This window comes from Mytilus galloprovincialis, chromosome 1, assembly GCF_965363235.1.
Source record: "Mytilus galloprovincialis chromosome 1, xbMytGall1.hap1.1, whole genome shotgun sequence".
Lineage (NCBI taxonomy): Eukaryota > Metazoa > Mollusca > Bivalvia > Mytilida > Mytilidae > Mytilus > Mytilus galloprovincialis.
Window position 1 is genome coordinate 41,177,757 of NC_134838.1, and position 21,273 is coordinate 41,199,029.

Below are 21,273 nucleotides of genomic sequence, written 5' to 3' on the forward strand. Positions count from 1 at the left end.
AAGTCAGAAATCGATTGAGAAAAAACTAAAACAGAGAGAAACACATCACCTATAAGAAGAAAACAACGAAACAATACAAATTCTGAAGTGCAACAAAAACAAACGACAATGCAACACACGACGAAACGAACAATAAGATAACAATTGCCATTTTCCTGACTTGGTACAGGACATTTTAAGAAAAAAAGGTGGGTTGAACCTGGTTTTGAGGGTATCCAAACATCGCGCTTCTATGGCAATGTAATATATATTTAACACTAGATGACAACATTACATGACAGGAGTACAGTAAAAAAAAAAATGCAAGAACATTCAGAACAGAGAAACACACAAATAAACAATACAATACAATACAATATTTTAAATTTAATTTTCATGGTTATTTACTTAGAAACTTTAAATGAGACGTTTAAAAGTAGTTTCGTAGTAACTATACATGTTATAATTGATTAACTGAATGTATTTTGTGCAATATCCAGTGGTAAATATTTCATGGATGATGATGCATATTTAGTTTAAGAACGAATTTATAAATTGAATTTCTGCAGGGTGGGCCGACCAAGATAAATGGCGGGAATGTCGATTAATCCAGACGAATAGCAACACATCAAATACAAGTTTCGTTAATGTTTATTTCTTAATGAATTTTGTCGGTAAACCTTCATTAAAGTAATGTTTAAACAATTCTAAAAGTGATTTAAATTCGTTTTCTTTTGATATCCTGTATAAACTATCAGTTCCACTCGTTCTTGTTTTCACTTTGACATAAATACAACCGTTTTTGTGCAAGTTGGTACTGTAAATAGAAAAGAGAAAAAACTCACTGTAAATTCATAGTTTTATACCACCATCTTCAAAACAAAATCAAAACCTACACTACTTGTAATAAATCAACTGTAGTAATATATAATAAATTAAACTTCTACACTATAAATTTCAGATAAAGATGATATATTAAATAGTTACATTAGAACTGAAAAGGTAGAACTATTTTCCATTTTCTCATTTCTTATCGATTAATTGATAGAAGTTTGTCCAAGTACAGTGGCAAATATCTGATGCATATTCAAAACGAGAACGAATTTATAAATCATTCAATTGGTAGGTACCAAATAGTAGTTGATCGTCGTTTGTTCAGTGACCGGCCGCAAATATTTCCTGCATTTTCTGAGGACAAGCACGTGTCACGCTGTGACTTCTATATTGTGATTCACAATATGTAAAATAGGAATGTTAAGACATACGACAGCCGTCATCCAAAGAAAAGAACTAACATAAAAAAAAAAAATGCTTTGTTAACGGTATTGATACTATGGATGAAAATACACCGAAATTAATTCACTAGTACTATACCTTAGAGTTATTATAAAAGCTTCTTTCTGTTTGCTATACCATATAAAGAATTCCTCATTCTTCAGAGATTTCACTACTTTATTGTGCTATAAATAAATCAATGTTAATTTATTCTTCTAGTTTAATATTGCATCGATGTGTATCATAAATAATTTTAATGTTCCACTCATTGTTAACATTTTCTAATTTTTTTCTCATTTTACAAACAAATGCTGATCGTACTATCTAAAATTACTGAGATAAGGCTTTACTTAAAACTAAGTAAGATACTACATGTGTGTACTACTTTTAAAACATGTTTTCGAAAATTCAAAAAATATGTATGTAGCTATGGACACGAACTACATTTTATTGTGTAGAATTTCTGCCACAATCTTGATCGTGTCATCAACACCAAATTCTCATCGACCAGCTTAATTTTCCGTTTTTCCACGTTACACATAATTTGGCCCGTAAAGAAAAAAGACGATATTTTGCGTATTTTGTTCAATCAGGTGTTTGATAGACAACACAATTATCTACAAAACGGTAACTTCAAAACAAGCAACTTTAATGAATATATTATACTTTTTCTTGCTAAATGTCAAATCACCCATTGAAATTGATTGTGTGTTTGTCAGATCCATAAATAAATTATATTATTTAAGGAATGACTAATATTTTTTCTGTCTATGAAGAAATAACATAAAAAATGTGGTGCACACTGAATAACGCGCGTAGCGGGTTATTTAACAGTGCGCACCACATTTTTTATGTTATTTCGAATAGACAGAAAAAATATTACAGTCATTTCTTATAATTTAATTCTAAATTCCATTTTAAACCGTAGAAAACCATGAAAAAACGTTGATGACGTCACGGTCACATGACTAAATTATGTCTATGGGCTCATAACAAAATAACGTCAGCCAATCAGAAGACGCGTTACATCCAAAATTAAATTATATATATATGTATTAAGTCACCTAAGTATATACCGTCCATATGAGGGTCTGAATGCGCTTTTATACAGAATAGAGAATAATTGGCAAAGGTACAGAATAAAGGGCAAAAAATTATGAGGAAAAGAGAAAAGCAGGTTAAAAAAAATACTGAACAGAGAATAATCTAAAACATAAAGAATGGAGAATAACCAACAAAATTTATAAAGAATAGAGAAAATATCTTTATGAATTAACGATGACAGAATTGAAAGACCCCCATCCAGACACTATCTATTGGAACTTACATTTGTGTCATTTATTCTTGGGCACCATCCCGGGAGAGACAACAGCTCCGTGTATGTTTTGTAGTAATTAAACTGGGACGATTCTTCCAACTTGTCGTCTCTAAATGGAATTCGGAGACACAGTTTAGTTGTGTCTGTAAATTGAGGAGTATCGTATTCTGCTTCCGTATCGTCAATATGTTCCTCCTCTGGTGGAATTTCATCATAACCTGCTTCTTCTGAAGTATCTGGTATCGCCGCTTCAACAGACGTGCATTTGGTATTTTGTTCTGGTTTTATAGGACCGTCTGCAACATTCGAATCAGCAGCGATTCTCTGTGGTTTTTGTGAGTTGTTGGTGTTGCTGTATTCTGATCCTGCTTTGAGTAAATTTTCCTCGTTTTCAGTAGCATATCTTCCGGTTTCTTCTGTATTTGTTATTAACTCTGGCTTTAAATCCGTTACTGTTGTACCCTTCAAAGCTAAATGAAACAAGAATGTGTCCAAAGTACACGGATGCCCCACTCGCACTATCATTTTTCATGTTCAATGGACCGTGAAATTGGGTAAAAAATCTAATTTGGCATTAAAATTAGAAAGATCATACCATAGGGAACATGTGTACTAAGTTTCAAGTTGATTAGACTTCAACTTCATCAAAAACTACCTTGACCAAAAACTTTAACCTGAAACTCCCACTTTCATTTTCTATGTTCAGTGGACCGTGAAATTGGGGTCAAAAGTCTATTTTGGCTCTAAAATTAGAAAGATCATATGATAAGCAACAAGTGTAATAAGTTTTAAGTTGATTGGACTTCAGCTTCATCAAAAACTACCTTGAACAAAAACTTTAACCTGAAGCGGGACGGACGGACGCACGGACGGACGAACGGACGGATTTACAGACAAGAAAACATAATGCCCTCTACTACCGTAGGTGGGGCATAAAAACCAGTTAAGTCAATGCATAGGTTGATTAAAAAATAATTATCGGTATTCCCTACACACCTCGTTCATTTTTCTGTTTACTTCAATTTTATGACTTAAGTCGGAAAGTCAGATGGAAAAAATGAAAATAATACGCAATTGCTGTCTTTTGCCCATGAAAATATGTGGCTATATTGAATGATATTCAGCGAATAAGTCGGCAGACACGGTCTTATGTATGTGGTTTCCGATTAGCATTGTTCATAGTTTTTCCCTGTTTGTAATAATATTGTTTATTTTAACAGAATTAGATATTGAACCAGAAATAATAACAACTGTACAAAATACAGGTACAGCATTAAATAACATAAAAAAGCAAATTAAATCTAATTGCAATGTCTTTTTCAATAATCTATTGGAAAAAAAGATAAAGGACTGGTAAATTTTTAATTAATTAAAAATACTTAATTCCATCTCGGATGCTTTCGACATTATTCGTTACCTTTCGACATTACTCGTTACCTGTTTGTACAAATTTTATAGCTATAAATACGTTACCATCATAAATTCTGAGTGTAACCCCAATTGCGTCATAGGTCAGATGGAAAATCCCTACTAAAAATAAACGTACTCTCACTGGTCCGGACATATACCCCTGTTTGCCCATATTCTTCCATTCAATTTCCATCTGCGACATCGGTCACACGTGCACATCAAGTTTTACAGATTCAACAGAGAAGTGTTTAGTTTGTTTTGAATAGCTTAATTGCTTTTCATATAATTGTGTATTTTATTGGAAATATATTCCCTTGTTTTGTTTAAATTTCTAAACAAATTATTTGTGTTTTTTTTTACTAAAGTAAAATTTATTATGGACTTTAATTTGAATAGTCCGTATGTAAGTATTCCTGGTTCGGACTATCTCTTAGATGGGTCACTACCTTTAAGTCCCCCCCAAACTACCAGTACATTGACCGGAGTTTCGACAACGGTGTCTGGTATTGCTACCTATCCGACCCTTTCACAAGGTTCGGCCATGCATTTTGGGGGGGGGTACCTACGTCAACTTCGGTGACTCATACTTTATCTAGGCCTGTTAATTCAGCGGGTACTATTAGTTCTGTCCCAGGTACAGCTATGGGCTTGAACTTGCCAGGTTCTAGACCCCCATTATCCTATTGTGGGTATATGCTTCCCAACACGGGCACACAACCTTTACCCTCATGGTCTCAGCCACCTTGGCCACAGTCTTACCCTTATGGTGGGTTTATGCCAAACCAACCTGGTTTTTGGCCTTATAGGGACAATTTCTATGGTCCCCCTTCTGGGGTAGCTACTGCACCACCTTTAGCTCCTGCTCTACCCGTAGCAGTATCTTTGACTTCTGCAGTAGCTCCTTCTACCACCGTACCTGACTCTCAAGCTTCTAGTTCTTCTCATGGTACTCAGGTTTCTGATCATGCATCACCTTTGGATGGGTTACAGAAGTTACTTTTGGACTTTGGTGAGTCTTTCAAGGCTGAATTTAGCACTCTATCCAGTCGTATGACTCTACTGGAGAATAGAGTTTCTTCTCATCAACCTTCTCCAGCTAAGTCTGTAGAATGTGATGAGAGGGAGGATGACGAGCTTTCTGTTTCCCCTGGGAGTCATGAAAGGGCTTTCCTCACTGATGAGGATGTTGAAAGTTCTTCTTCTCCCAAGGTATCGAAGACGGCCCCTGAGCCTTCTTCTAAGTCAGCTCAACAACCTCCCACCAAGGAGACTGAGGATCCTCCTTCCTTGAAGGATCTTAGGGATAAGGTGTATACCTTGATGAGGGATGAAGCACATATCCCTTTTGCCTCTCCTTCCAAGCCGAAGAAACCTTCTTCAACTTTTGAAGCTTCCTGTGGTATTTCTCAGGATACTGTGACTTCTCACAATTCTTTTCCTGAATCTGGCCATATGGCTTTTGCTTTACAATTTATTAATGAAGGTATCGCTAATTCTGCTAGTGAAAAGGTTGCTAATAACAATATCTCAGGATTTGGAATGTCATCCTTTTCTGATCAGGTTAAGTACAAGGATTTTGATATCTTTGATTCTTCACTGGGTAGACTTGTTCCCAATTGTGACAAATCTATGTCATCTTTATTGGGAAAAAAGCCAGTAGATGGTCTTCGTCTCACTCAACCTGTTTGGTCAAAGACTGAGAATCTCCTTCGTAGTGCTTCACAAGTTCTTGGCACAGCCGAACATTTTCTAGCTGCAACCGGACATTTGCTTAACAGCGAAGATTCGGTTGTTCCAGCAGAAGTACGATCCTTCTTACTTCAACTGGATAAAGCTTTAGGTTCATCTCAGTTGCTTTTAATGGGTTCTATTGCTAATTGCACCCTATCTAAAAGAGCAGAGTTTCTTGAAAACATTTCTATCGCTGAGCCTTTGAAAGATTCTTTACTGAAATCTCCACTCTCTGACAAGATGTTTGGTTTACCCTTACAGCGGGTTCAAGAGGAACTCAGCAAAAACCCTCCTCCAGTCAAAGTTAGTGTACAAGTTACTAATGGCAAGAGGTCGGTTAATGCTACATCTAGTTCTACTAGTACTTCTGCTTCAGGTGGTCCTCCTTCTTCTGCTAAGAAAAGGAAGAATAACTACGGCAAACCGCAGAACAAACCCAATAACTCAGGAAAAAGCTCAGGTAAGCCTTCTGGTGGTTTTAAGGGTTCCAAGAAACCTGGGTCTAGTACCTAGGTTCTTGCCCCCTCGTACGTTATTGACAGCTTCCCCAGGGGAAAATTTACAACAAATTCCTCAAAAATCAATACCAGTAGGGGGGAGGTTAAGTTTTTTCCTAAATCAGTGGAATAAAATTACCTCAGACTGTTATGTGCTGTCAATAATTCGAGGGGGATTAACACTTCAGTTCAAGAACCCACCTCCTCTGTCTGCAGTTCCAATAAGTTTGTCTCATACTCAAGACCCAGTAAAGTGTCAACTTCTATCAGTAGAAGTGGACACAATGTTACAAAAAGCTGCAATAGAGGAGGTGTCGATCTTAACTCTGTCTCCGGGATTTTATTCCCGTCTTTTTCTGGTTCCAAAGAAGACTGGAGGAATGAGACTACTTCTCTAGATCTTTCAGACGCGTATTTCCACATTCCCATTTCCCAAACTTACAGGAAATACCTTCGCTTCGTTTGGAACAACAAAGTTTTCCAGTTCAAGGCTCTCCCTTTTGGCCTGTCTACAGCCCCTTTGGCTTTTACAAAAATCATGCAGGCAGCTATAGCTCACCTACATTCCCTGTCTATTCAGATTCATTCCTACCTGGACGATTCCCTTCTCAAGGAATTTTGCCCAATCAAATTGAGGGTTCAGACAGATTTGGTCATCAATTGTTTTCTGTCCCTAGGTTTCCTTATCTCTTGGAAAAAGTCAGAGATAATTCCGTCTCAAGACTTTGTTTTCCTGGGAGAACATTTCCTAACCAGTGTAGGCCTAGTCCTCCCACCAGAGGAGAAATTTACAAAACTATGTCAGAAAATACATTTATTCCTGACGGTTCAATCAGTCACAGCACGTCAATTCTTGCAACTTCTGGGTCTATTGAACTCTCTGGCAGATGTAATTCCATTGGGACGACTTCACATTCGTCCGCTTCAGTTTTATCTGCACAAGTTATGGATTGCAGCTTCACAAGAATGGGAAGCATTGATTCCAATCACTCAGCCTTTATTTCCACACCTTCAATGGTGGTTAGTACGGGAAAATGTAATGAGGGGCCTATGTCTGTTCCCTCAAGTTCCCAGTCTAACATTATTCACAGATGCCTCCACCCTCGGTTGGGGAGCATATCTGGAGGGGCTTACAATCTCGGGAGTCTGGAGTCCAGATCTTTTGGAAGAGCATATCAATGTATTGGAAATGAAAGCAGTTCTGTTTGCACTGAATCATTTCCAAATGTCTCTAAAGAATCAGTCTGTCATTCTGGCCACGGACAACACAACAGTTGTAGCTTATCTCAAGAATCAGGGAGGAACTCATTCACCTTCTCTTTATCAGATAGCCAGAGACATTCTCCTTCTGTGTTTTCAACTCCAGGTTCATCTAGTGGTGAGACATATTGCGGGGCACCTCAATATTCTAGCCGACACTCTATCCAGATCCCTTGCTCCAGTAAACACGGAGTGGGAACTACTTCAAGTAGTTTTCAAAGCTGTGACTCTTCATTGGGGGTCACCTCAGATAGATCTGTTTGCGACCAGTCTCAATCACAAACTTCTAACATTTGTGTCTCCGGTTCCGGATCCAAAATCTTTTGCGGTAGACGCAATGAGCCTATCTTGGAAAGGAATGTTCGGGTACGCCTTCCCTCCTTTCAGGTTTCTCTCCCCAGTACTTCAGAAAATAGCAGGGGAAAATTGCAAGATCATAGTTATTGCTCCAGCATGGCCAAAACAGTCTTGGTTTCCAGACCTTCTGCGCCTTTCATGTGCTTGTCCTCTAGTTCTACCTCTGAGACCAGACCTTCTGTCTCAAATCAAGGGCAAGGTTCTTTATCAAAATCCAGAAAAACTTCATCTACACGCCTGGCTTCTCTCAGGGTTAGCCTCAGAAAGAGAGGTTTTTCTGAAGGAGCAACCAAGCATCTCACAAAGTCTGTCAGAGACTCCACTAGCATTGTCTATGATGCAAAATGGTCAATCTTCTCAGATTGGTGTAGTGAGCGGGAAATTGATCCTTTCCAAGTCACTGTACAACAATTAGCAGACTTTCTAGTTTTTCTTTTTGAATCCAAAGGATTATGTCCCTCTACTATTAAGGGATATAGATCAGCTATCTCAAGAACTATTCATATTTCTGGTGGCCCAGATTTTGGAATCAATGAGCATATTTCTCTTTTGGTTCGTAGTTTTAGTCTTGAAAGACCAAGACAAAAAACTTTAGTTCCTAAGTGGGACCTTGGACTAGTTTTATCCTTTTTAAAACTTCCTCCTTTTGAACCAGCAGAAACAATAGATTTAAGGTTTCTTTCCTATAAATGCTGTTTTCTTTTAGCTTTGGCTTCTGGACGGAGAATGAGTGAAATCCATGCCTTCTCTATTTCTGATGCTTGCCTTCGATTTAACAGGGATAAATCTTCTGTTACTCTTTTAACGGATCCTGCTTTTTTGGCAAAGAATCAGATTCCAGATAAGGGTGCAGAACCAGTTGTGATTCCTGCACTCCCTAGCGATTCTATTTCTGTACTTTTATGTCCAGTAAGAATCCTTTCTATTTATCTTGAAAGAACGTGTAGTTTACGTTCTGTTTCTAACTCAAGACTCTTTATTCCTATTAAAAAAGGAATCTCAGATCTTTCTGTTAAAACTATTTCTACTTGGATATGCAAATGCATATCTTTAGCTTATGGTTCTTCTAAGGCAGAACTTTTAAATAGTTTTAATGTTAAAGCCCATGATGTTAGGGGTATCTCTACATCCTGGGCTCTGTTTAACAGTGCATCTTTAGAAGAGGTACTGTCTGCAGGTTTCTGGAGAAATGAGAACTCTTTTATATCTCACTACCTCCAATCTATGGCTACTTTTGCCGAGAGTTTATACTCTCTTGGACCTATAGTTTCAGCACAAAGATTGAACTTTCCTCCTGTTTCTTCTGTTACAGGGGATTCAGCTTTACGTTAGATTCTGTTAATCAGAATTTATGATGGTAACGTATTTATAGCTATAAGATATTCAAATTTTAAAGTAATCTTGGATTTTATTAGATAAATACTTACCATCATAAATTATAGGTCCCACCCACCTCCCCTTCATCCCCTTTCCTTATGTTTCTGTCTTGAGGAAATTGAATGGAAGAATATGGGCAAACAGGGGTATATGTCCGGACCAGTGAGAGTACGTTTATTTTTAGTAGGGATTTTCCATCTGACCTATGACGCAATTGGGGTTACACTCAGAATTTATGATGGTAAGTATTTATCTAATAAAATCCAAATTTACTTTAAAATTTGAATAATTTATCATTTTTTATCTGGTCAAAATAAGTGGTCTGATGATACTGCGGACATTGAGACGCCTTTATTGGCTAGTTCCGTCAGATCTAGACAGAATAGAACAGGTAACATTAGTAAATCTTCTAGCATTGTAAAAACACCGTCTGTTTGGTTCTGCTCTGATTTTCAGAAAAAGAAATGTTCTTTTTCCAGTGCTCATGATAAGGTCATAAAGGGGGTCACAAGGTATGTGCAACATGTTTGTGCGTCTTGTCTATTGAAAGATAACAAGCAATTGCCACATGCTGAGTTAGATCTATCGTGTCCTCATCATGAGTCATGACTACATGGCAGTAAAATTGAGAATGCTTGTGCTTTAGATTGTTGCAATATATGTGAAGGGTCAACATGTTTAAAACATATTTTTGGTGAACATGGTATTGAAAATCTTGTGCATTTTCATAATCAAGTTAAGAGTTCAGGCGTGCCAAATGTATTTGGTTGTAAAATTCCTGTTTACTCAAAGCTGAATGTCAATTTTTTTAGGTCTATGTTATCTATGTATCATGATTCAGATATAGCTAATTTTTTAGAGTATGGGTTCCCATTGAGTTGCGAAGGTTCATGTTCAGGTTTGTCTGAGGAAAAAAATCATGCTGGAGCCAGAAGTCATCCAGATGATATGAGAAAATATTTGAAAAAAGAGTGCACCTACGGTAGCATAATTGGGCCTTTTTTCAGTAATCCCTTTAATACGGACATGGTTATTTCTCCATTAAATTCTGTGCCGAAGAAGGATACTATAGATTGTAGAGTGATTTTAGATTTGAGTTTTGGTGTTGATGGTGAGGACTCAGTTAACAGTCATATTTCTAAAGATTTATATTTGGGTAATCCTATCAAGGTTTCTTATCCTTCAGTTGACTCTTTGGTGGAGTTGATAAGGAGAAAAGGTTCTGGTTCGTTGTGTTTTAAGAGGGACTTAAAGCGTGTTTATAGACAAATCCCAATCTGTCCTGGTGACTGGCATTTGGTTGGATTTTCATGGGAAAATCATATCTTTTTTGATCGGGTATTGTCCATGGGACTAAGGTCAGCTGCATATATTTGTCAAAGGGTGACTAACGCTGTTAGTTTTATTTTAGACGCTCACTATGATTTACAAATTGTTAACTATCTTGACGATCTAGCGGGTTGTGATGTACAAGAGAAGGCCTTTGACGCTTATGCTATTTTGGGTGAAGTATTGGACAACTGTGGTTTAGAGGAATCTGTAGAAAAGGCCACTCCTCCATCTACATCTATGGTTTTTCTTGGTATACTCTTTGATACAGTAAGTTGTACTCTATCTATTACTAAGGATAGGTTGGAGGAAATACTTGGTTTGGTTAAAAGTTGGTTGCAAAAGGAGAAATGCTCTTTCAGAGATTTACAATCTTTACTCGGTAAACTTCATTTCGTGAGTTCATGTGTTCGCCCTGGGCGACTTTTTGTTTCAAGGTTATTGGTTTGGTTGCGGACTTTTGGTGGTCAAAATATTACAAAACGTGTACCCAAGTATATTAAGATGGATTTATTTTGGTGGAGCAAGTTTCTAGACATATACAATGGAGTTTCTATGATGTTTCTTATTGACTGGTCTAGTCCGGATTGTGTGCTTTCTTGCGATTCAACTTTGATTGGTTGTGGAGGTATTTGTAATGGGAGGTATTTTCATACAGTCTTTCCTGCATTTATTCGCAGGCAACAGTTGCATATTAATGCTCTGGAACTACTTTGTGTTATGGTGTGTCTGAAAGTTTGGGCAAGTGTACTTAAAGGTTCTAGGATTATTATTTATTGTGATAATTCTTCATCTGTCACTGTACTAAATTCTGGTGCTTGCAGAAATACGTTCATGCAATCTTGTCTCAGAGAAATCTGTTTTCTGACAGCTAGTCACGAGTTTCAAGTAAAAGGACGGCATTTGAGTGGTGAAGCAAATAGAATTGCTGACATGCTTTCTAGGTGGGATATGGATCCCGGTATTAGTACAGAGTTTTTAAAGCTGGCTCGTGTCAATGCGTGGAAAGAAATTGAATTGGATGATGATCTGTTTCATTTTACTTCACCATGGTGATTTTTCTTTGATATTGTTTATTGTAGATACTGAGTTATGTAAGTTACAGAAAGACACGGAGTTATGTAAAAAATCTGCGTTTGCAGAAGGAACTTACAAGAATTTGAAAGTGCAATTTGTTTCTTACTTTTTATTTTGCACATATTTTAATATGTCACCTTTGCCTACTTCTGTAAATACTCTTTGTTTATATGGAAATTTTTTGAGTAGGAGTTTTAAGAGTGTAGCTTCAATTCAAAATTATATTAGTGGTGTCAAGACTTTACATTTGTTATTAGGATTTGAGTTTCCAACGGAAGATTGGTTTTCCATAAAATTATTGTTTAGAGGGTTGTCTCGTCAAAATCATCATATGCCTCGCAGAGCTCTGCCTATTACTCCACAGATTCTTTTGAAAATGTGTGAATTTTTAGATATGTCTAATCCGTCAGATGTCACTATCTGGTGCTGTTTTTTGTTTGCCTTTTTTCTTATGGTTAGAAAGTCTAATTTAGTTCCAACTTCGGCAAAGAATTTTGATCCACACAAACAATTATGCAGAAATAACGTTATTGTTTTTAGTGATTGTTTGTTGGTTAAAATGGAATGGTCAAAAACCATTCAATTTGGTAATAGGAAACTGGAGTTACCATTGGTTAAGATAAAAGGGTCTCCACTTTGTCCGTACAACGCGTACAATCGTATGTGCACTCTTATACCAGCCGATGGTGAAAAACCCGCTTTTTTAATTCCACAATCTAAAGGATTTAAAATTTTATGTTATTCTTATTTTCAGAAAAGACTACGGGACATTTTAGAAAAGTGTGGTTTAAATTCTTCCAAATTTTCCTCTCATTCTTTTCGGAGAGGAGGGGCTACATGGGCTTTTCACAGTAAAGTTCCTTCCGAGTTGATACAATTTCACGGGGATTGGCGTAGTGACGCATATAAAGTTTATTTAGAATTTGATTTACATGACAAATTGTCTATTTCACGAGCTATGGCTGATGAGATTCTGAATTAATATTGTTTGTTTATCTTATCTTATTTTATTTTTTTGTAGACATTGTGTCAAAAAATAAGGTTTTGTTGCTGTCAGATTCTACTTGTAAATATGTAAATAACATTAACTGGCTGGAATGCAATGCTATATCTGGTGCTAATATATACACTCTTCATCAATTTGTAAAAGACAACAAATCACTTTTAAGAAAATACACACATTTGTTATTGCATGTAGGCACAAATGATGTTGGGAATGGTTTATCCAGTAAATTGATTATTCAATATTATAATAATTTAATTGATTTTATTTGCAATGTTTTTCCTTCTTTAAAGATAATAGTTTCAGCAATTTTGCCAAGACCTATAGATTTTGATGACACAAAACAAACTGTAATAGAATGTAATAAAGCTTTGGCTAAGCTTACTTTAAAGAGAAATATTTTATTTGTCAAAACTTATAAGCAATTTGTTCAGCAACCAGGATCTATTTATAAAAGTAAATGTTTTTGTAAAGATAGATTACACTTAAGTTATTTTGGTGTTTCAGTTTTAAGAAACTTTTTTATAGGTGTAGTTAATCATTTGTAATTATACAATGTTGTATTTAAATGTATTTTTTTTTCAAGATACTTTGTGGTTTTTAATTTTATTTTTCAGAAGATGATGGTCAAGAAAGCTGGGCTAGACCATTACTTCTACATCTGGTTTACCTGTAAACCTATATTAGTTTGCAGGATTCCAGAAGTAACTGTTGTTGTATGTATTATCAGGTATGTTTATATTATAATGTAATTTTTTCTTTAATACTGTACACTTTATAGTGGCCGTTGGTTTGGTGCATTTATATATTTTGGAAATTAATATTTATCAAGAATATGGACTTTAAATGAGAAATTTATTTATGACATATGTATGATTGTAAATTGTTATTTATGCCAAAATATGATTATCATTACTTATGTGTTGAGTTTTTGTTTTATTACATCGAAATGGGAGCGGAGGGAATTGGTAAATTTTTAATTAATTAAAAATACTTAATTCCATCTCGGATGCTTTCGACATTACTCGTTACCTTTCGACATTACTCGTTACCTGTTTGTACAAAATTTATCGTTCGTAATTTATACGCATTTCATTGGTTAACAGAAATACCTGTTCACTTCAGGTAAATTTTCATAAATATTTCCTAGTCATTTTGAAAAGTTTACTGGTCAGTTCAACATGTTAAATTTACCCACCCTCCCGCCCATTTTATTTTTGTATTATTTGATATTTTTGTACATGTGTTATACCTTATTAAATAGAAGAAGTTAGTCTTTTTCAGATAATGCAGATTGATGAATTTGATGTCTGTTTGGGAAGTGACTGGTGCATTTATATATTTTGGAAATTAATATTTATCAAGAATATGGACTTTAAATGAGAAATTTATTTATGACATATGTATGATTGTAAATTGTTATTTATGCCAAAATATGATTATCATTACTTATGTGTTGAGTTTTTGTTTTATTACATCGAAATGGGAGCGGAGGGAATTTAGATGAAAGTCATAAAATTTTCCTATACAAAAATATTAAGATTAACTTGAAACAAGAATTTTACCTAAAACATTACCATTCTGACTCCAGAAAACTATTAACAAAATTCAGAATGGTGTGGTCACGTTTCTCCAACATTTGGTAATTAAACTAAAACAACATTAGGGATTATGGGGTCCTCTTAAGGACTGGATCTTGATATCTACCTGTAATTCACCTGTTCTTGACCAAAATATTCTTAAAAAGGTATATATTTTTTAAAGATATACATATATATTTTTTAATAGTCTCCCAAAATTGTAAAAGTCCATATAGTCTAACACAGTGATGTAATTTTTTATTTTATATAAAAAAAAAAGATGTGCATGGTATGATGGACAATGAGACAACTTTCTACAAGAGACAAAATGAAACAGAAGTTAACAATTATACATAAAAAAGAAGACGTGGTATGATTGCCAATGAGACAACTATTCACAAGAGACCAAATGACACAGACATTAACAAATATAGATCACCGTACGGCCTTCAACAATGATCAAAGTCATACCGCATAGTCAGCCTTAAAAGGACCCGATTCAAACGAGAAAACTAACGGCCTAATTTATGTACAATATAATGAACGAAAAACGAATATATTACACAGCAACGACAACCACCGAATTACAGGCTCCAACACTCCTCCTTATCTTGAGACTTTATTCAAAATTCTTAGTCAACTTGCATTAATTGTCCAAAGCTCAAGTAACAAATCGAAAATACTAGTAGTGCACAATATTCACCAAGCCAGTTCCCACAGTTAACCACTATATAGATCACGACGCGACGTGATGTACCCAATTTGTATCAGCTCCGTTTTCGTAGAAAAAATGGACAGATATACGACTGACTATTTCATCTGCTAAGACAGCATACCACGCAAACTGGCTTCGGCTCTAGTGATATACAGACAGAACGACTAGGTAGATATGTGGTTCTTCGCACTAGAAGACAATCGCTTTTGGTGACTTTTTACATAAATAAAACTTGGCTGTTTTGCATCGGTTTAGATTTTAACATCTACATGTAACACAAATACAAAAATATATCAAGTAATAGAATACATTACTAAAATGAGGTACAGTCAGTGAACATTTCGATTTTTCGTGTTACTTTTAATAAAAAAAATATTTAAAAAAAATGATTTCGAGATTATTTCTTCATAATTTTTTATGAAATTTTCAGTTTGATTAGAATTTCCCTTGTTTATGTAAGGATTTTTTTTGTTGAATAACCTTTTTAATTTTGTAAATCAAATACGGCGGATGAAAATAATTACGTAATCGTTTCTTGCTATACTCGACCAAAAATATATGGTTTGTTAATGTTTTGATATAAATATTTTTAAACAATATCCCTTTTTACAATATTTTAGTTAAGACCTGATATAGTTGAATTACAGGTAATTATCACGATGCCAGTCCTTATGAGGACCCCCTAATCCCTTATGTTGTTTTAGTCTAATTATCAAATGTTGGAGAAACGTGACTAAACCTTCAGAATTAGCGAACACACTCTTTTAATAGAAAAGGGTAGACATCTTAAGATCCCTAGAGATCAGAGATATTGCAAATTCTGTAATGAGATAGAGGACGAAAAACACTTCTTTCACAAATGCCCTAAATATAACTTTTATAAAAACAAATATTTTGACTTCATGAAAATCAATTCGGAGTGGAAAGATACTGCTAAAGATGACATGCTTAAACTTAAAATAATACTTAACCCCACATCTCACAGTCAAATTAAAAATACAGTTTCCTTTATAAGACAGTCATTAGAACTGAGGACGGGAGACCCAAAACAATAATTGGAACCGATTCATTTTGTATTTTAATATTGTATTGTTTATTTTTGTATATATGTTATGTTTGTCACAGATCATGTTTTTGATTTATATGGCAATAAAATTATTTGATTTGATTTGATTGATTTATTAGTCATTAGTTATGATTTCTACCTTTCTTTTGATGCTTTTTTTAACAAACGTGACTATCAAAGTTAGTTGCATACCTGGCAAGAGTTGTTTTGCAACATGCGAATATCCACTTTTGTTTAAACAGTTCACAAATTTCCTGTACGAATCTGATCCCGCAAATCTCAAAATCTTAATCAATTTATCCATTTTGTCCGAGCTTGTCTTTTCACTTTTCAAATCACCATGGTGATCAAAAGTGATCACACGATTTTGTAAAAGATGATCTATTACATCGTCAGGATTTACGTTATCTTTCAGGTAAAGTATATTCGATTGAAGTCTGTCTTCGTCTTCTTTATTCATTCTTCCCTTTTCCATGGTAATTTAAAAGTCTACAACACGAAAAAAAACTATTCTAATATTTGATCTGATAGGGAAACCTTCAGTTTTCTATATCTATGAAATTCTACAATTAATCAAAATGACAAAAATTTTAATACTTATTATTCTTTATAGTTAAAAAAAAAACAGTACCATATTTCATCTAATACTTCAGAAAACATTTGTTCATGAATAATTTGACAGCCTCCCGAATAGAGAGAATACTAAGAGGTATTTCTCATATACTAGTATTACATAGTTTAAATTCTAAAATGTCCTTATCAAAGTCGTGTACTTTTTCTGCATAACTGAAGATCTCAATTGAGTATGCACAAATAAAAAATAAGATGACTTTGTACTTGTCTGTTTTGTTTGTTTTTTAACGTACAGTGACAATTATTTCACACATATTCAAAACGCAACAAATTTACAATCAATAAAATATTAAGAACGCTTTGCATGTTGTGACAGCACGATGAAAGGAGACATTTGACCTGCCAATGGCGAATATAGGTATACATGCTGGACAGAGGCAACACGTTTGTCTTGCGACTGACCATCTTTTTATCTCACCTGGCCCGAAGGGCCAAGTGAGCTTTTCTCATCACTTTGCATCCGTCGTCCGTCGTCGTCGTCGTCGTCCGGCGTCGTCTGTTAACTTTTACAAAAATCTTCTCCTCTGAAACTACTGGGCCAAATTAAACCAAACTTGGCCATAATTATCATTGGGGTATCTAGTTTAAAAAATATGTCCCGTGACCCGGCCAACCATCCAAGATGGACGCCATGGCTAAAAATAGAACATAGGGGTAAAATGCAGTTTTTGGCTAATAACTCAAAAACCAAAGCATTTAGAGCAAATCTGACGGGATGAAATTGTTTGTCAGGTCAAGATCTATCTGCCCTACAATTTTCAGATGAATCGGACAACCGGTTGTTGGGTTGCTGTCCCTGAATTGGTAATTTTAAGGAAATTTTACTGTTTTTGGTTATTATCTTGAATATTATTATAGATAGAGATAAACTGTAAACAGCAATAATGTTCAGCAAAGTAAGATTTACAAATAAGTCAGCATGACCGAAATGGTCAGTTGACCCCTTTAGGAGTTATTGCCCTTTATAGTAAATTTTTAACCATTTTTCGTAAATCTTAGTAATCTTTTACAAAAATCTTATCCTCTGAAACTACTGGGCCAAATTAATCCAAACTTGGCCACAATCATCTTTTGGGTATGTAGTTTAAAAGATGTGTCCGGTGACCCGGCCATCCAACCAAGATGCCCGCCATGGCTAAAAATAGAACATAGGGGTAACATGCAGTTTTTGGCTTATAACTCAAAAACCAAAGCATTTAGAGCAAATCTGACACAGGGGTAAAATTGTTTATCAGGTCAAGATCTATCTGCCCTGAAATTTTCAGATGAATCGGACAACCCGTTGTTGGGTTGCTGCCCATGAATTAGTAATTTTAAGAAAATTTTGCCGTTTTTGGTTATTATCTTGAATACTATTATAGATAGAGATAAACTGTAAACAGCAATAATTTTCAACAAAGTAAGATCTACAAATAAGTCAACATGTTCAAAATGGTCAGTTGACCACTTTAGGAGTTATTGCCCTTTATAGTCATTTTTTACCAATTTTTCGTAAATTTTGTAGTCTTTTACAAAAATCTTCTCCTCTGAAACTACTAGGCCAAAATTTACCAAACTTAGCCATAATCATCATTGGAGTATCTAGTTTAAAAAATGTGTCCGGTGACCCGGCCAACCAACCAAGATGGCCGCCATGGCTAAAAATAGAACATAGGGGTAAAATGTAGATTTTGGCTTATAACTCTGAAACCAAAGCATTTAGAGCAAATCTGAAAGGGGTTAAATAGTTTTAATAGTCAATATCTATCTGCTCTGAAATTTTCAGAGGAGTTGGACAATTGGTTGTTGGGTTGATGCCCCACAATTGATAATTTTTAAAGAAATTTTGCTGTTTTTGGTTATTATCTTGAATATTAGTATAGATAGAGATAAACTGTCAAGAGCAATAATGTTAAGCAAAGTAAGATCTACACAAATAAGTCAACATGACCTAAATGGTCAGTTGACCCCCTCAAAGAGTTATTGCCCTTTATAGTCAATTTTTAACAATTTTCATTAATTTTATAAATTTTTTTAAATTTTTACAAAATATTTTCCTCTGTGTAACTAAAGGGCCAAGTTTATTATAGATAGAGAAAATTGTAAGTAGCAAGAATTTTCAGTAAAGTAATCTTCAAACACATCACCATCATCAAAACACAATTTTGTCATGAATCCAATTGTGTCCTTTGTTTAATACATGTATGCACATAGACCAAGGTGAGCGACACAGGCTCTTAAGAGCCGCTAGTTTAATGAGCAGAGAGAGAGAGAGGGATCAGATTTAATGGTTCCATTCTGCTTGGACGCAGCTGCGAATGTAGTCATCACGAGGATACGACGTTAATTATATTTTATGCATCATGAAGTACATATTGAAGTAGCTTAGCTGTAATTGTTGAAGCCAGTTGTTGTGAAGCTTTAGCACGACCATTTAGGCCCATAGACTAGTCGTCAATTCTATCTAAAGCTTCGTCCCGTTAGTGTAGCGATCCACATATCGTTCTACTGAACCCGGAAGTGGTGATGGTATCAAATGAAATTAGCTTCTTCGCTCTTGTTCGAAGTTATGCAATAGCGAAGGTCTGAAATACTGAACATTCAACAGATCTTCAGATAGAACATTTTGATAGATTACATATTTTAAAAGTGTTTACAGTTAGTGCAGGTACTTACAAAAGTTGTTTATTTATAACATGGCCTTATTATAAAATCTCGGATTTTAAAAATCTATATTTACTCTTATTTATTCAAATTTAAATACCCGTATGTTTACACACCTAGACCATATGTTCACATAATGTAGAGTTTTTTTGTTGCCAAAATTAAGTATCAATGAAGATTTAAGTTTTTCTACGTCTACGTTTAATTATCTACAATTTGTATGCATTTATAATAAACTTTTTATAGATACCAGGATCAAATTATTTGTATGAAATAAAGTACGAAGTTGAAGAGCATTAAAGAATCACAATTGCAGTTTTTTTTTCAAATACGGTAGTTTATTCCTAGGGTGGAACACTCCTTACTATTTCGATTAGTTTTGTAAACAGGTAACTAATAATGTTGACTATATCAATGCCAATTCATGTCAACGCAGAAGTGCTGAATGGTTAAACCCTAGGGAAGGAAACATCAAAAAGAAGTGGCATCCATGGCCCTCTACACAGGCCAATTCTTAACATTGTTTTTTATTTTATTTATTTTTTTTTGGTGGTCATTTACATGAACACTTACCTCTGTTTGTCCCTAGAGAGACGAATCTGGAATGAGCATTTTGTATTTTTATGAATCTGATGAGTGGAGCCTTTTTCAACTGATTTTTATAGTTCGTTTTTATGTTGTACTGCTACACCACTGTCCCAGGTTTAATAGGGGACGTTTGGGATCCCGCTAACATGTTTAACCCCTCCACTTTCTGTATGTATGTGCCTGTCCCAAATCAGGATCCTGTAATTTAGTGGTCGTCGTTTGTTTATGTGTTACATATGTTTTTCGTTCATTTTTTGTACATAAATAAGGCCGTTAGTTTTCTCGTTTGAATTGTTTTACATTGTCATCTGGGGACCTTTTATAGCTTTTTATAGTGGATTGGGAAACAAGTTTTGCATCTTATATAACCCCTTTCAAATATACGTGTGCGAGTGCTGCCTTGTAGCGGCATTACGGTGATTTAATTGTTAATTTCTGTATTATTTTGTCTCTTGTGGCGAGTTGTCTCATAGGTAAGCATACAACATCTTCTTTTTATATTGTCTTAAAGAGATCGGATTTTATACGAAATCTACCGTTTTCACTCAGGACTATGAAAAATATTGAGAATGGAAATGAGGAATGTGTCAAAACGACAACTGCCGAAGGCCATCAATGTAGCGAGAAACTCTCGCACCCGGAGGCGTCCTTCAGCTGGCCCTTAAATGTCTGTTTTACCCGCACTTGACATCTAATATATCTTTTCTACAATCATTTTCTCAATAGAAATATTTTTACATTTTTACATCCACTTTAATCATCTGAGAAAGGATACATCTTAACATGCTTATCTAAACTTCTACTTAACTGTTCTTATAGTAAAGATAAATTCACTGTCGGCAAAGGCAAATTTTAATATTGTTGAAATGCGTCCGTGTTAATACGTCCTTTACATATGTATAAATATGAAAATGTACAAGCATACAAAATTAAAAGGATATCTGAAATTAACTGTCTTGAGTTCGATTCATATTTTGCGCAAATATTTTCAGGTACATTTAAGTTTAAAAAAAGAAAGCCAAACCCATTTAAGCCATTTGCAATTGAAAGTCGTATTCCAAATAATCTTTTTTTTAATCTATGAAACTATCTACAGAATAGACAAGCATGGAACATGTTATATACTGTTGGCCACGAATATGTTCCATGTATGGCAAACAGACGATCAAGTATATGTTCCATGTATGGAACACAGACGATCAAGTATATGTTCCATGTATGGCACACAGACAACCAAGTATATGTTCCAAAATATATAAAAAAAATCAGTCCTGGTATATATGATGAGTTTATTTACAACCACAGGGTCGATGCCACTGCAGTTGGAGTTTTTATTCCCCGATGGTATCACCAGCCCAGTAGTTAGCACTTCTGTGTTGACATGATTTATCATTGATATGGTCATAATTATAAATTAACAGTTTACAAAACGTTG

At 35.0% G+C, this 21,273-nt stretch overlaps 2 protein-coding genes across 2 annotated transcripts; one reads left to right on the forward strand and one right to left on the reverse strand.

The window, feature by feature from the left end:
- Positions 1-353: 353 nt before the first annotated feature.
- Positions 354-16,463, reverse strand: LOC143074628 (uncharacterized). The gene is made up of 4 exons (XM_076249995.1): positions 16,167-16,463; positions 2,582-3,042; positions 1,354-1,439; positions 354-796 (listed from the first exon to the last, which is right to left on the reverse strand). Exons 1-4 carry the CDS (start codon positions 16,447-16,449, stop codon positions 631-633), a joined length of 996 nt encoding a protein of 331 aa, XP_076106110.1. The 5' UTR covers positions 16,450-16,463; the 3' UTR covers positions 354-630.
- LOC143074615 (uncharacterized) lies at positions 9,513-14,102 on the forward strand. The gene has a single exon (XM_076249989.1). It carries the CDS (start codon positions 11,531-11,533, stop codon positions 12,590-12,592), a length of 1,062 nt encoding a protein of 353 aa, XP_076106104.1. The 5' UTR covers positions 9,513-11,530; the 3' UTR covers positions 12,593-14,102.
- Positions 16,464-21,273: the final 4,810 nt, after the last annotated feature.